This window comes from Bradysia coprophila, unplaced genomic scaffold (genome assembly GCF_014529535.1).
Source record: "Bradysia coprophila strain Holo2 unplaced genomic scaffold, BU_Bcop_v1 contig_232, whole genome shotgun sequence".
Lineage (NCBI taxonomy): Eukaryota > Metazoa > Arthropoda > Insecta > Diptera > Sciaridae > Bradysia > Bradysia coprophila.
In genome coordinates, this window is record NW_023503493.1 from 20173259 (window position 1) to 20190010 (window position 16752).

General features: G+C 38.4%; 2 protein-coding genes and 1 long non-coding RNA gene across 3 annotated transcripts; 1 reads left to right on the top strand and 2 right to left on the bottom strand.

Moving 5' to 3' along the window:
- Positions 1-1529: 1529 nt before the first annotated feature.
- On the bottom strand, positions 1530-2326 carry LOC119075679. The gene is made up of 3 exons (XR_005087429.1): positions 2158-2326; positions 1985-2097; positions 1530-1887 (listed from the first exon to the last, which is right to left on the bottom strand). It is a non-coding gene; the product is annotated as an uncharacterized LOC119075679 (long non-coding RNA).
- Positions 2327-8207: 5881 nt separating this feature from the next.
- LOC119075645 (vitellogenin-A1-like) lies at positions 8208-14898 on the bottom strand. The gene is made up of 7 exons (XM_037182129.1): positions 14801-14898; positions 14040-14712; positions 13071-13975; positions 12569-13002; positions 11669-12493; positions 10979-11572; positions 8208-10901 (listed from the first exon to the last, which is right to left on the bottom strand). The coding sequence occupies exons 1-7, from the start codon at positions 14829-14831 to the stop codon at positions 8322-8324; spliced, it is 6042 nt and encodes a 2013-aa protein (XP_037038024.1). The 5' UTR covers positions 14832-14898; the 3' UTR covers positions 8208-8321.
- Positions 14899-15946: 1048 nt separating this feature from the next.
- Positions 15947-16720, top strand: LOC119075675. The gene is made up of 3 exons (XM_037182193.1): positions 15947-16082; positions 16146-16460; positions 16514-16720. Exons 1-3 carry the CDS (start codon positions 16002-16004, stop codon positions 16673-16675), a joined length of 558 nt encoding a protein of 185 aa, XP_037038088.1. The 5' UTR covers positions 15947-16001; the 3' UTR covers positions 16676-16720.
- Positions 16721-16752: the final 32 nt, after the last annotated feature.

The following is a 16752-nucleotide window of genomic DNA, read 5'->3' on the forward strand; positions in this document are numbered from 1 at the left end:
CAAAATAAAAACATTCAAACGCAAGAGCAATCTGGGGGAATTGCCAACAAATCCAGTTCAATTTATGAGATTGTGAAAAGCGTGCATGACAATCCTTCATCAAATCCTTTTTCTATATGTGTAACACAATAAATTATAAATTGAAATAATTGAATTTAGACAAATTAAATAAATCATTCATAGGTCAATTTTTGATAATTACAAACAATAAACAAATCAAGAAGAGAGAAACTCAAAAGCATCACAAATCAGTTCAAGAAGTAGAAAGGAAAGATGCCTACGAATTTTGAATTTATCACAGCCCTTCATCACTTTGATCCGTAACTTTTCTCTAAAGGAACCAGCAGTTCTAGAACATCGCAATTAAGCATCCAATGCTAGGATGTACAGAATGGTATGAATTGAAAACGGAATTATGCTTTGTCATGCTGTTGACTATCATGTACCTGAATTACTCTTCAACTACGATGTGCTTATCCATCGGTAAGGTAGAGTTACTATACAAGGAAGTCGTAGGAGTATCCCGAATATTCCCCTTTTAGTTGGTATAAACTTTCCACGACTAGTAATAAATGGCCGAATACACTTCTACACATGATTAATGTGACTCCCAAAAGAAAGTTTTTTTTTATCAAGAATCAATCCGAGGTATAGAATGATGTTTCCTGATAAATTTAAAGAGCAATATCACTCTCATTTGTCTCTTAAGTAAAAGCGTTGCAATAGAACATCCTGAAGAGCATTTCTTGAAGTTTTGTATGAAATAACTGCGATACAAAGCAGCATATAAAGTAGCAAATAAGGTGTAAAAGCAGAAGATGGCCATCGAAGATGGCAATTTTTCTATGTAAATTTTCAAAACTTGTTCAATCGAAAATTTACGCTGTCTTGTGAACGAATACGATGGAAGCAACTGATGATGGACAGTTCTATACTGTCCTGTGACCACCATCGTATTCGGAGGTCGAAACAGCTTCTCTTTCATTGATTCAATCACTTAACGTGAACCGTGGGTAAGGGAAGAGCATAAAAGCTCTGTTCGTTCTTACAATCAAGCTTTGACGATTCGTTGGCTGAAATCCCGAACGAATTTCAGTTGTTTAGTTAAACTTATGAGGCATTTCAGTTATTTAGCTAAATTCGTAGGCATTTCAGCGTTTAGTTATTTGAATTTGTAGGCATTTCAGTTATTTAGCTAAATTCGTAGGCATTTCAGCGTTTAGTTATTTGAATTTGCAGGCATTTCAGCTTTAAGCTGCTTCAATTTGTAGGCATTTCAGCTTTAAGCTATTTCAATTTGTAGGCATTATTAACCTATTAGCCTCGTGCTGTAGGTGGTAATAGGTTGGTCTTCATCGTTGTTCGTTTAGTTCGTTGCTAAAGCGCAACGTTAAAAAGACCAGAAAGAAGCTTTATAGCTATCTGATGTGAATGCGAAGTTTTGTATGAAATAACTGCGATACAAAGCAGCATATAAAGTAGCAAATAAGGTGTAAAAGCAGAATGTTTTATTTAAATCTCAGAACAACTAATTTAGTAATTCAGAATTTTTATTATTTTTTAAAACACTTTCCGTCCTTGTAATCTTTATTTTGAACAACTTTATGTTCTGTTAAACGCAGTTTCTTGTACTGGCCAGAAATCCATTTCTTCATATTTTCGGATACTTTATTTTTCGAGCAGAATGCGTGCACGCCTTGTCTCGAAGTGCGACATGTCCAGACAAGGATACAGTAAGAACCATCGCGGTCAGCATTTGTGGAAATCAATTTCATACTAGCGTTTTCAGTCAATTGCGTTGGACAATCTTTATCATTCGTAATCACGTATGTAAAACGATCTTTCTTTACGGTCGTCGCAACCCTCATCGTTTTGCAACACTTAGCGCTGAAAGAAACAAGTTAAAATAATCTTTCATTCCACAATTGATAGTGATATAAATCGCCACCGTGCGGAAATATTATAGTGGAAGATTTTTACTTACTCATTTGTTGTTCTAACGAAAATGTTATCCTTTACTATAGCATTAAATTTGAATATTTCATTATTCGAATATGAAATGCTTGTCGATATGGTATACAAATATCCTTTGAGTTTCTAAAAATGCATTCCAATAAATTAAAATTGAAGAAATTTTTTAAAATTAGTTGTTCTTACAGATAGTAGAGACGCATCATTTTTGTAAGAATTTGCCTTACATTCGATTTTTTGAGCAGAAAATAATTCTACGCTCACAGTTAAAAGGAGAAAAATACACGAAATAAATCTCATGGCGATTATTCTTCGCGAAACGGGACCTAACTGCTTAATGTTGAACAAAGCATCGTTTTTGCGGTCTTTAAAGCAATTTGCTGAATATTTTTCAACCTCAATATGATGGGGATGTACGGCTGAGTAAATAGTTTAGAATTGAGGTCGTAATTACAATTAGCATAATACAAACGGGCTACGTATGAAACATTTTTTTCTTTGCGCTGAAACAACACAGGACGACTTTATATATGAATAATAGGATTCTATAGAGATAAAGTTTCTTTGTAACCTTTGTCACGTCACATTGCATACAACGAGACAAACAATTTATTTTTAATAATTCAGCAATCTAGTTCAACGTGAATAATTAACAATTTTGATCGAGTATAAGAAAAGGCGATGACCTAATCGCTCTCAGTTTGTCAGCTGTGCAAATTATTCCAAGAACACGTATACTGATTATATCATTGTATGTTTTTTTCAAAATGACGTAAAAACTGATAATTTCAGTATATGAGAATTTTAGCAATTTGGCAGTAAATTTTGTTTGCTTATTTATGCTTCTATAGTGACTTGCATTGCTTGCTGTCGATTTCTGTTATTATCTGATTTCTACATATTTACATCTATCTATCTCCATTCAACTCTATAATTTCAATTGAAACTTCATTGAACAAGGACCAAAGTACAAGTATGGCATTAGAGTCTAAGGGTACAGAATCGGGATATGCCTATAGTTAGGCCTTGGTGGCCGAAAGTCGAAAAATTAGGTTTCGTAGTCCGGTTTCCATTTCCGTAAGGTGGCGAGGACACGGGCGTGTATGGATTCGTTGGAAAACTGATGTCGAGTACTCCTGGGGCAAATATTAACTTCATAAAATTTGATGATAAACGGCCGAAAATATGACCTCCGGAAAATTTCTCAAAATCGATGTGACCTCGGTGAACTTTGATGAGTGCTGTGGCCTCACTAATGCATTCATTTGATTAAATTATTACTTATTATGAATGTGGAGGACCTCAGTTTTATAGCGATACGCACATTTTTGAAAACTCAAATAAGGTTCCAATGTATGAAAATGATATTAATTGAACAGTTGTATTCGTAAGAAAGAAGGCTACGAAATAATTCAGGTCACTGACAATTCACGCGCTACTGTCTGGTTTACTTTACTCTGCCGTGATTTAGTGATAAGAGCAACTGCTTAGGATTATTTGTATTGTATGTTTTAACTCATCCAACAAAAGAAATTGTAGAAGCGAAGCACTGTAGTTTTGGATATTATTGTTATTGGCCAAAAAGTTTAAACTAATTTTCAACAAATTCCCTACAACCTGCGTAAAATCTCTATAGAGAGATTAGATTCTAACAATATAATAGCGATAATAATCGTTCTCGGAGTGTATCTTTACTGTTTTAGTAAGTTCTTTCGCGGACATCTTTACCAGTAAATCAGACAAGTAATTCTTATGAACGTGAACGGTGAAAATAGTTATTTACATTTTTTTTTCTTCAAAAGAATGAATCATTTCTTTTCAAACAATAATTTACAGAAAAATACTATAATGAAAAACACTTCATTCAATTTTTCCGTTTGTGGCTCTGTATTCAAAATACTGGTTCCGTTTCCTCGTCGTAACGCGATAGATATCCGTTCTTTTAAATATTTACTGATCCTTGGATCGCTTGTAATCAATTCCTTACCTTCTTTACACCAAGGCCCCATCGTTTCTATACGAAATGATAATTTGGGATAATTTCTCTGTAAAGATATCTTTTCCGACGAGCAGCTTTTTCCGCTGCAGAACCTGCGACTCGCATTGTGGACTTGATATTTGACAGGCAAAGTGTGTCGGTGCACGTCGCATCCCATAATAATGATTTGCTTTTGATGAATGGCATGATGGTTAGTCCATCAGCTCTTTTACCATCCGAACGACTAACACCTGGTGGTTCAAGTAATGCAGGGATGTTTTGTGTATTTACAGTTCGATAGATGATGTTATAAAATTCTCGATGCAACGTAAAGCATCCATAACTATCTGCCATTTCTCCACATTTGCATTTATGATTTGACAGATTTTGATTCCAAGGCGTAAAAAGCTGCTGCAACTTTGAAAGTCGAATTGTCCAAAAATGTCCCTAAATTCGGCGACGGATATGCTTGAAGCCAATGATTTGATTCTTGTACATGACAATGGATAAAAAGTTAAAAAGTAAATTTTTCGTGTGAATTTTGTTGATCCGAGGCGAAGCCGAGGTCAATTAACACACGAAAACGAGAGCATGTAAATGCATAATTCATATGAGCAAAGTGCGACTGACTGTTGCACGTAAAATGTTAGCATCGATTATCATCAATATTAATGAAAAATCGGTGAAATTGAAAATTTCAATCATTGAAAACCTTTTAAACATAAAAATAATACGTTGATATCGTCACCTTTTCTGTTATCTTCACCGAGAAAAACGGTGGAAATTTCATTTCGATGGTGTTATCAGTTCAGAAATAGTATTTTTCGTATCAAGACAGGAAATGACGATTTTTTCAGCACCAGTCCTAAGTTTAAGGAAAATTAGAACGTGTGCTGAAAAAATCCATTTCCTGTCGAGGTACGAACAACGTTTTGTGCATCGGACAACTGAAATAGACAAAACACATCAATTTACTTGAAAACATACACACTTCACATTCACCATATTAAATTTAATCAATCGTATAGTCATAGAAAAATTCATGTAATTCTTTTCCCGCACTATAAATCGTAAAGTTCGGGAAAAACTGACATTTCTTAATGAAAAATCATGGCAAAATAGGTCGTATTTCAGTTGTGAAATTTTCTACTTTTTTTCCTTGCGAAAGTAATTCATTAGACAAGAACACAATTTTGTAATACGAGCAAACTCACGAGAAGGCTCTGCTTAGGTGAGAAAATAACATTTTACTCGTCTGTGTTGCGAAATTTTTTTGTATTGACGTAAATGGAACTTTTTTGGTAATGTTTTAAATTTATAGACAAAATAAATATAATAAATATATTTCGACTTGCGGGATTACGGCGAAGTTTCAACCAAAAAATGGTTGATTCTACAAATAGAGATCTTTATTTTACAAAAACACGTTGAAAACCCTCACAGTAGGATTCGGTGTCTGACCCAAAAGCCTCTAAAGGGAATGGGTCCACATCTACTTTTCCATCGACAAACAATAGTATTTTACATTACTTGGGATAAAAAGATGAAAAGTAGAGTTTTCGTGTGAATTTTGTTGATCCGAGGCGTAGCCGAGGTCAATAAACACACGAAAACGAGACTTTTCATTTTTATCCAGAGTTATGTAATGTATTTTACATGCTGCGGGCGTCGAAAGTAGTGCTTGAAAAGTACGGTTTTCGATGCATATAGCACATTGAGGAAAAATATTTGAAAACTACAGCTGCAGTAGGTAATAGATCAGCTGTAATTGGTAATGTTTGGAAAAATTACCCACAGCAAGTAACGTATTACCTGTGGTGAGTAATTTTGGAAAAAGTTACTCAATGACGGTAAGTTTTTAAGAAATTACCTATAACAGCCGCTCTCAATGATTACCTGTTACGGCTAATGTTGGGTTTTTCGAGCAGTTCTGAATATTCAGGAAACGTTTTAAAATTAAAAAACGAAATCTTTCGAGAAAATGGGACAACAAAAATTAAGATAAAACTTTAACACGACTTACTTATTGTCCGCTCATCGAAATTTGTAATAAAAAAAAACTAGTTATTGTAATAGACTACACGCTGCAGAAATATGGAAGTCATTCGATCTGCTTCTTCAATTCAATTTTATTTCGAGGGATTCATTTGATTTTGACTGACCGAAATCGGTGCTATTTTTTCCTCTACTTTTTATATATGGATAGTTAGTTCAGATTTAGTTCAGTTAATATTTGCTTCGAGAGTAATCGACCTCACGGAAAAGAAATCCGGACTACGAAACCTCATTTTTCGACTTTTGGTCGCTTACCACCAGCCATGGAAGATCAAAAATATTTGAGACTGGTTTTGGGGCCTAAGCACCAAAGCCTAACTAGGCATATATAAAAAAAGTCCCGAAAAAAATAGCGCCGATTTCGGTCAGTCGAAATTTATTTTATTTTATTGAAAAAAAAAACTTTGTCTTCCAGCCAGTTGAGGCAATCTAAGAACAACCGGCGACTCGGTTGGGTGAAAAAGTGTCGGCGGGTCTCTAGCCTGTGCTCGTTGAACCATTTTTCCAGACTTTAGCCTTAATATTTTGATTTTCAAAATGCTTTTCATTTTTACGTGAATCAATATTGTCGCAATAATATCTTTCAACTATTAATGACAAATTACGTGTTGTATACACAGTTTTCATTCATATGTGTATCTCATGTAGGTAATGTTACACCCGCAATACAGCTACTACAGGGATGTATATTACCTATCAACGGGAATATGCGTTGTGTAGCTTACATTAACATAAGGCATTTGTAGCATACATGTTCCGTAGCTCAGGTGGATTATTCTGGACTGGAGATCAAGAAGTCCCGGGTTCGCGCCCCAACAAGGCAAGTTTTTATTTCAAATAATTATTAATAAAAAATCAATTTCGTTTCATTTCAGCTAAAATTCAGTTCAAAATTAATTCGTCGGATGTAACACAACAGAATATCAAAATACTCCCCAGTACTGTGTGAAATGTAACTCCGAGAGGCCAGAAATATTATCTTTTTAAATTATTAAGTTAATTTTGAGCTGACTTTTATCAGAAATGAAACCAAAATTATTTTTAATAATATTATTTAAAAAAAAAACAGGATCCGACATGATTCGAACCCGTGCCTATCGATCACAACATTTTGATTATAGGCAATCACACAGCTATTGTAGGTAATCACAACTACAGCTCTGATAGCAAGTAGAAAAATACAGCTGTGACAGCTACGGGCCGAAATAATTTCTCAAAAACTACAGCTGGAGACAGATCGCAGCTGTAGCAGGTAACTACTTTTTCCTCAGTGATGTAAAATATCTTTGAAGGAAAACAAAAGTCTTGACCAACTTAAATTTCGTTTGCCTTTAGTTTTTACTTTTTACAGTAAAATTCCTGCAAAATCGACAGTTTTACAACACTGAATGCTGTCGATTGAAATAAAACTCAATGTCTGTTTTCCAAGCACATAACAACTTACATGCTGCATGCGTAGAGAATCGTATGTTTTATGTTCCAAGCACTAGAAAATAGTGGGAAATATGATTATAATATGCTAGTAAACACTTGATACAGTCGATTTTATGAATTTTTATATGAAAAAATTTAATTAGTTACTGACTTAAAATTGTCTAATACCTCAGAAAAATTAAAATGGACGCGAAGAAAAGTGTAATTCTACAGAATTCATGTGTTACTACATTTCAACCAAAAGTGAAGCTCAAAGAAAGTCGTGCTGCGGTAGGTGCATGGTGTCATGGATAGTGGAGGTCACTACCTACCCAACGACGCCCATATCTTCCAAGTCTATCATTGTAGTTTTTTTTAAACATTCTCAAAAAGTTGGATCCCCCCCCTAAAATACACGAAAAATTTGGAAATGTTTTAAAGGCCAGCATATGCGGCGTCAACACGTACCAATGACCATAATTTCAGATAAATGCGTTACGTATTGTCGGTGATATGCAATAAAACCTATTTTGGTCACACTAGTGCAGACCATTTTTTCATGCCAGAGAAAACTTAATTACTTCGAGGATTTTTTTTTGTTGCAAATGACTCAGGCGGGTCCCCTGATTCAATTACTGTATACCCTCCAAAAATCGCCGATGGCTTGTTTTCAAGTTTTGGCAAATTGATCCAAATTAAAATCAAGTTTTAGCTACAGTCGTAATCTTAAGAAAAGACTCATTCAGTAAGACGAGAAGCAGCAATTGGATTAATTTTCGTTAAAAGAAAGTTTTTTTTTTTGAATGAATCGTTTAATTGACCACTCATTTCCTTTGCGCTTACATACTAAATTTAACAAAAATTGTCAATAAATTAAACATTTCGATGTCGAGTCAAACGGCGCTTAAGCACGAATGCAGTTCTGGGGAACATGGAAAGTGACTTTACGGCTAATCGTTTTGGTCTTTAAGTCACTTGGGTTGTTTCCCTTGCGAATTTGTTCCTTGTAGAACAAAGCACTTGGCTGATGAGCTGGTTGACAGTGAGCATCAACTGCTTGTTCGTACTTCTTTTCGGCTTTGTAACCTTCTGGGCAGGCTGGAAGTTTTTCCAAACTGAAGCACAATTCGCTACCGACTTGTTCGTATTGATGTTGTTGAATGGTTTTGGTGTCCTTATCATATTGGTTCTTGAATGTACGTTGTTGGTTCTTATTATTTTTGTTGTCATTGTTGTATTTGCTGTTGTTCTCCTTGTTCATGCTACTATCTTCGGATGACGAAGATGATGAGGATGAAGACGAGGACGAGGACGATGAATCGCTTGAGTCAGACGATTCGGAGCTGGACGATTGGTTGTGTTGTCTCAAGACGTTGTAACGCTTTCTGCCGGCTTCCGATTCGCTGATCACATTTCCGTACAAAACGTTCTTTTCCAAGCAAGTGGCTTGTTTAGCTTCCAATTGCAATTGTTTAGCTGGTCCTTGGCAATCTTGATCGGCAACAGCCCACGAGGCGATGAATTGATGTGGACGACGAAGAATGCAGTTTTGTGGTGAGGTCATATCGTCGTGTTTTTCGCCATTGAATGTTCCGCAGATACCGCGAACATCGTTTCTCAATTCAGAGTCGGCTCCCAATTTGACGGTGTGTCCGTTGTATGTGACTTCAACAAGCATGTCACGGACCTCAACGGTAACTTCATGGGATGGAAGAGCAAAGATACGGATGATTGGCTGATTGGCATCATCGTCGGAGTGAATTTCGACGGCATGGTTTTGAGTTGGGTGTTGTTCGACATCGTTGATGTAAACACGTGGTGTGGATTCGGCGCTTTGACCTGGTGTCAATTTGACGGTATAGTCGTTGCCGTCGTTTTGACCAACGACGATCAAAACATCCTTTTGGTTGCTATCGGTGGCAGAGTCACGAGCCATAACAGTTATTTGTTGATCTTCATCTTCTTCAGACGATTGTGATTCGTTGGCATCATAACGGTCGACGGTTTGTAACATGACGTGCCAGCATTTACCAAGGTTTTGCTCGATGGTGTTGTTGTCGAAGGAGTTCAAGTAGTCCTTGTCAAGAACGCAGACGTCTCTGTATTGGATGGCACGGTTGTATAGACGATCAGACCAGTTGTTGGATGGTTTGATGACTAAAGCCGTAGCGGCGATTTTGTTCAAACGAACATCACGGAATTCTCCTTGCATTTTTGGCGATTGAATAGTAACATTGAAGGCGTCCAATCTGGGTGCGAATTGAGTTTCGATTTCAATGCGGCCGTTCTTGTTGTTGACCATGTTGTTTTCTTGATAGTATTGGTATCCAATGTGACGGGCAGCTCCATAGAATCTGTATGTCCAGTCCTTGAATTGGGATGGAACGTTGTCGTAATCAATGCTGATTTCGTAACGGTCCAATTTGTTGGCCCATGATGTGACCTTGCGACAAGCTTGCATTTGATATTGTCCTTGATCCATTTGTTTCAAACATTGTTTGCCGACATCACTTTGGCGAATGAGGGCTTTGCGTTCTTCGGTTTGTTGGAGCTTGGCCTTGATTTGAATGTGAGCAGCATTTTGCGAGCATTTTTCACCAAAGTTCAAAGTTACATCGATGTTTGAGGTGGCATCGTGTTCCAAAGCATGTTTGAAGTTCAATGTGGGTGTGTTGGGGAATTTTCCGTTGAGTGTCATACAGGCTTGCATTTGTTGTGAAGATTTTTTGGATGGTTGGGCGTTGACGGCATTGGCGAATACCAACATACGTACTTTATCGTCGATTGGACTGTCAGCGGTGGCAATGGTCAAAACGTATTCAGCTGGGTTCTTGCCTTCGAATTCGACGGCAAAGTCCCAAACTTGAGCTTCGCTGTGGGTGATACCGGCGGCAACATTTTGAAGGAATTCTTGTCGGCGACGTTCACTGTTTGCTGACTTGGAGGATGGATTGGCAGCGTTTTGTTTGTTGAGACGCTCGTTGGGGTTCTTTGGATTGGTGGGTTGTGGTCCAACATCTTCTTGATCATCGGTGTATGAGAATGTGACCTTGGCATTTTTGTTGCTCGAATGTTCAGCATCGAAATGCAAGTTAACGTTGTAGAATTCGTTGGATTTAACGTTGAATGGATACAAGATAGCGGTGGTCAAATCTTGTTCTTTGATCTTGTTCTTAACGGAGCTGAAGTCGATGAAGTCCTTTTCGTGTTGGGCTTGGAATTGGAAGACCATGCCAGTGGATCGGTCACCGAAAGTATATTCAATGTTGCGTTGGGAACGAACATGAATCAAATTGTAGTCGTGACGATAGCTGAGGATGTCTTGGCGCGAGGTGTATGGCCAGTTGCTCATGTGCAAGACTTGGGAGTTCTTCTTGGAACGGAGTGGTTCGACGTTGGCGCTGACTTCGTTGTTACGTAAATCAATATCGACGACCATACGGAGTGGCAAGTGAATTTGAGCCTTCTTGTTGATACCGGCGACCTGTTTGAGTCATTAAAAGGAAAAAGAAAACTGATGATCCTGCCCTCAGTACGATTATTTTGGCAAGAAATGCTTACATAACGTTGGCTGTTGAATGGAGTGACGAATCCAGCCTTGGTGTTGACGGTTGTAGCATAAGTCATTTGGATTTCGGCGCTGATGTTGGCGTATTTGGGCAACAAAATCTCTTCGTCTGTACCTTGAGCCAAATCTGGTGTGGATCGGAGACGTACTTCACCTCCTACTTTCACCAAAGTTGGAGTTTTGTAGGTGTACACGAATGGGAAACCGGTGGCCATTGGGAAGCTAACTGTGACAACATCACGGTTGTACATTTTGCTGTATTCGAATTGGTGTCCGTTGCGGAGCATGTTGGCCATTTTCTTAGCAGCAGCTGGCAATTGTTCAACAGTTTGGTTGTCGAAGGTGAAGAAACGTTTGGTGTTCATGATGGATACCATCAATTGACCTTCCAATTGTTCAGCTTCGTCGGTTTTGATGTTCAAAAGTTGGGCAATCTTTTGTGTGGACCATTTGTTGGATTGGGGTTCGGGTTGATGTTGCTTGCGAGCGTTCTTTGGATTTTCAGGGTTCTTTTGCAATTTAGAATCATCGTATTGATCATCGAGAATGTCGAAAAGTTGATCGATGCTGTTGACCATAGCGTAGTGCTGATAATGCAACGCAAGACGAAATATTGGAAATGTCAGCAAATTGAACCCAAAGTCGAATTATATTGTTTGCTTAGCGCAATTGCAAATACTCACTTCTGAAGTTCTCTTCAAACCGCCCATGTTACGTTGGGTGGCTAAGAAAAGGGCTTGTGGCCAAAATTCATCTTGGCTGCCAATGTAGCTGCTTTGTTGGAAGTAGGCCAAGTTCAAATGTTCATCGGCATAATCGCGCAAGAGGGTGCGTGAGTATTGGCGTCCCTTACGTTCTTCGTTCAAGAAGGATTTAGCAGCTTGAGCGTTAGCAGCTAATTCTTGTTGATCTGGATGAGTCAATTTGGCAGCTGATCGAATGGCGGATTCAACGGCAGCCTGAACATGTTCGGATGGATCTTCATGTGTGAATTGAGCCATACGTTGGAGCATTGAGGTTGGTGGGGCTGTGCGCATCAGTTGGAAAACGGCAGCCACACGGATTTGGTGAACTTCTCCGACATTTTGGTAGATTTTGTACAGGACCGAACGAGCCAATCGTGGATAGTTAATGGTGAGTTTATCGAGAGCAACAACGATTGCCAATCTCTGGAAATCGGATACTGGTACTTGTCCTTCGAGGTATGGTTCGAAGACGCTAAGAATCTTGGGGTGTCCCAAGTTGCCCAAGGCACGGATATAAGTTTGGATTTTTTGGCTATCTTCGTCCTTAACAGCTTGTTTCAATTCACGAGCCAAATGTGGGATGACCTCGTCACGAACAATTTTGTTGTCGCGATCACTAAGGCGACCGAAACTGTGTACTGGATAGTAGTTGTAAGCTGATTGGTTGTTGACTTGAGCAGCGTTCAAGAAGTTGGTAAGAGCAATCAAGGCGGTGGTGTTTACGTTTTGTTGGTTTTGTACCTTTTCGCTGGTGGCGAAGTGCTAAATGAGTAAATTAATTTATGTTTATGGCTGTGTGGTAAAAGTTATTCTCTCTCTCTTTCAATTAAAACTTACGAAGAATCGTCTCAACAAGGCATTGGTTGGCATACGAATGGTCTTTGGCAAAGCAGCGATCAGTTGAGCAGCTTCTTCACCTTGGATTTTCTTTTCTTCAATCCATTCCATGACTTGGTTAGCGGCTGGTGGGGTACCAGCTTCAGCGACAGCATCACGGTAGGCTTTCCAGGCAGCATTACGAACAAGCGATTTAGTATTTTGTACGTCCAATTCGCGGTCTGGATGGTACAATTGATTGGCGGCTTCGTTGATTTCCTTGCCATTCATTTGACGGATCATACGAGCCAATTGGTTGTATGAGTTCAAAGTATTGCTGGCTGGAATTTCGCTGGGGTTTTGGAGTTCTTCGCCGATTTGTTGAGCCAATTTTTCGGCATCTTGGACGAGGTTGATTTGCTTGGCGTATTTGAACGAATGTCCCTTGTTGCCAACTGTGTGAAGAAGAGTTTGCGAAAATTTATTAATCGAATCGAAAATGAAAGTTATATCTTTTACTTACCGGAGAATGGAAGCAAAGGCATCTCTGGAGCGTCCTTTAGAGTTGGTTCTGGTTGGTAATATTCTTCGCTGCTGTCAATTGATTGAGAGCTCGAGCTGGAGCTCGAGCTGCTGGAATCTGACGAGTCAGACGACGATGAAGATGACGAAGAACTGCTGTCGGATGAAGAGCTGCTGCTACTGCTGCTGCTGCTGCTGGAAGAATCATCTGGGTTCGATTGAGATGATGCGTTCATTGATTCACTTGACGAGCTTGAGCTGGACGAGCTTGAATCATCGTCTTGTTCGTTGTTGTTTGTGGATTGTTTACGGATGGCGTTGTTGTAGCGTTTTTCGTTGTCAACGTTGATGGATCTGCGTGAACGAGATTTTTTGTTGTTCTTGTTAGCCATTTGGTTCTTGTTTTGTTGACGGCTAGTTTCAACTGAATCTTCGCTAGATGAAGACGAAGACGATGATGATGACGACGACGACGAGGAATCAGAATCGTTTGAGTCACCATTCAATGAGTTTGAGCCCGATTCGGATGAGCTGCTAGAGCTTGAGCTTGAACTGCTAGATGATGAGCTGGACGAACTGGACGAGTCGGAAGTGTTGTTCATGGGACGAGCGTGGTTTTGCGAATCAGATGGCAAGTTGTAAGTGTAAACCAACGAACCAATTTCCAATAGGTTTCCAGCTGGGATTTGTGGGTGCGATGAGATTTCTTCCAAAGATGACAATGTCAAGTTGACGGAAGCAACAACAATAGCTTTCTGTTCACCGTACAAAGTTGGGCTGACAGCGACCTTTTGGATGGTTTGGGCAGATTGAATGGTGTAGTGTTTCAATGAACCACTGACGATGATACGAGTAACATCAGTTTTGGACATGGCATCTCCCATTTGGTTGGTATTGGGCTTGAAGCTGATGGAAATGATTTTAACATTAGTTTCACAGTCAAACGTAAAGTAATCACCGTAACACTTACTCGCTGTGTCCGGTTATTCCAAAGTGGTATCCCATACGTTGGTCACAGTTGGAGAAGTTCTTGGTCTTAACGATATCGATGAATTCACCGTTTCCTTTCAATTGTGGCATTGGAACCCAATCGCGATGGTTTTGGGTCAAATATTCTGGGAGTGGTGAGATATCGTACAAAGTTTCACATTCACCGGTAACAGTTGGTTCCATTGTCTTGTAGACGGCATTGTTGCCATGTTCTTCAGGCAATTGGTTGTGCTTGCATCTGATTTCATTTTGGGCATTGGTGTCAGCTTGAAGTGGACTAATGATGGCCTTCAACATGTTGACTTGGTCGTTGGTCATTGTGCGGTCAACAGCTAACGAACGAATGGCACCATTCTTCAATCGAACTTCGAATGGTTTTTCGGACATTGGCATTTGATGGTAAGCAAGTTGTTCACCACTCAAATCCATATCCCAACCATTGTTGAGTTGATGATGAATTTCAGCAAATTCGGGTTTCATTAATTTTCCGATGAGAACATTGTCGGCTTGTGGGCGAATGTATAGACGGGCACGTGTGGCCATACCAACCCATTGTTGCTTGAGATCAGGCAAAGCGGTTAGCGTGCGTGTTTCAACATCGTATTTGTACTCGTAGTTTTGTTTCCAGGCACCTTCTGAGGCAGCAAGGCCAACTAAAAACCAGAACGAAGAAAAAAATCAATTCAAAATTCAAAGTCTTCACACGAATTCCGATTAAATCAGAATCGGAAATCTATTTACCGAATACGAATAGAACTAATGGAGTCCACATCTCGTGTAGAATTCACTTATTGAACCTATTAGATTGGACACAAATCACTGTGTGACAATCCAATGGATTTGATCCCCTTTTATATTTGTCAAATTGTGATGAATTTGCACCCAGTCAAAGGCAATCAACATCACCACATTACACGCGCATTGATAAGAATTATGCAAATCTGCAACTTTCTAATGATGTGACGATATTTTTGTGCTAATCTTTGCATGGAATAGCAATAGATAAGGAGCTTAGTGTCTATGCCAATTTTAAAGCGATTATCAATTATTATTGATGTCTAGCAGTTATTTCTTTTATGACGAAAACGCGAGTTTTTCCATTCAGTAAACTGATATTAGATTTTCAAGTTCATTATATTAATGAGTTCATTGCTATTAGAATTGTTATTGTAGTTATACATTAATATATTTCACGTGTTACGGCATGTTTCATTTTCATTTACATCGCCTAATCACGTAAAGCATTGTACTTACAAGATTCCAAGTTGTTATGTGACAAGTGGGGAATACAGCCCTCCGCTTCGGGTCGGGCTGTAACATCCCACTTATCAAATACACAACTTGGAACCTCGGAAGTAATATACTATTATGAACACAAAGATTGATTGAATAATACAGCGATAGTTACATAGCGGATTTGTTTCCATAGGTTTTATATTTACTTCGTTTTGATTTGAAATCTGCATCTCCAACACGAATTTTCACCTCTAAGGCGTTCTGTAACCAATACGCCGAAGGCCTATATGAATCAGATGGATAATGTGTTACAGCCTTGGCTTTTTGTCTCTTTGATTTTTCACAATTCTGTGTTTCAGTATTTTAACACGTATTCTGCTACTTCATTTTTTCAACGTAGACTTCAGTATGTAAAACCAAAGCTATCGGATACAGTTTATAGAGAAATTAATTCAATTTGTGTAGGATAACAAGAGCTTGCAATGCAAACATAATGTTGATAGAATCGTGAATGGTGGAACCTCTGTCTATATTTACACCAGTAAGCACGTGAAATCATGAAACAGCCTGTTATCATTAAATATAAGTTAAAAATAAATTACCAAAAACTTTGATGCCAACCTAATTTGTTTGAAAATGAGAAACGGAAAATGCTTGTTGGCTGTGACAAAAATTAAAAAAAAAATAGTTCACGCCAATATATGAGATGCTTGTCATCAACAGGATCGAGCTCATAATAAATGTTTTATTCGGTGTGGTACTACTAGCATCAGGAACCAGCGGATGGGTACGTCAACGAACAGACTTCTAGTCGGCCTAAAATATTTTTTTTATTTTTCGCATTTGACAGCGACCGTTCAAATTCATTATTTACAATCACACCGTGGAAACATACTCACCAAAATGTCGGGGTAACTCATCGGTCACCGACTCCGGCAAATTTAGTCTTCACCTCGAATTCCTGGGCAACGTTCGAAATATGATAATGGAAACGGTAATCTGTTTCGAATCGAATAATGGAATCTGCGATATGGAATTGATAAATCGAAGAATTGATCTTTGTAAGTTCTACAAAAACAAGAGATACGAACCTATTCTTCAGGTGGCCTTTAAAACGTTTGAGAATTTTTTAACACATTGGTTTACCGCCTGTCCCATCAACAAAGTATTAAATTTTGATAAATAGTGAGTCAATCGAAACAAATGGTTCTTTTGCAGGGCATTTATTATCTTCGAAATGTGGAAATGAATGTGGAATCGTTGCCACCAATATTTCCAGAGAAGAATGGACTGTACGATGCAATAATTTTCGAGAAGCAAGAGCGTCTGTTACGCGTAAAGGCATTTTTCCAATTTCTTAAAACTTATAAAAGAACTTGAAAACAATGGTCTGAATCAACGGAATGGCAATCATGATAAAGTAGTTACGACCATACTCACAATAAAGTTTCTATATG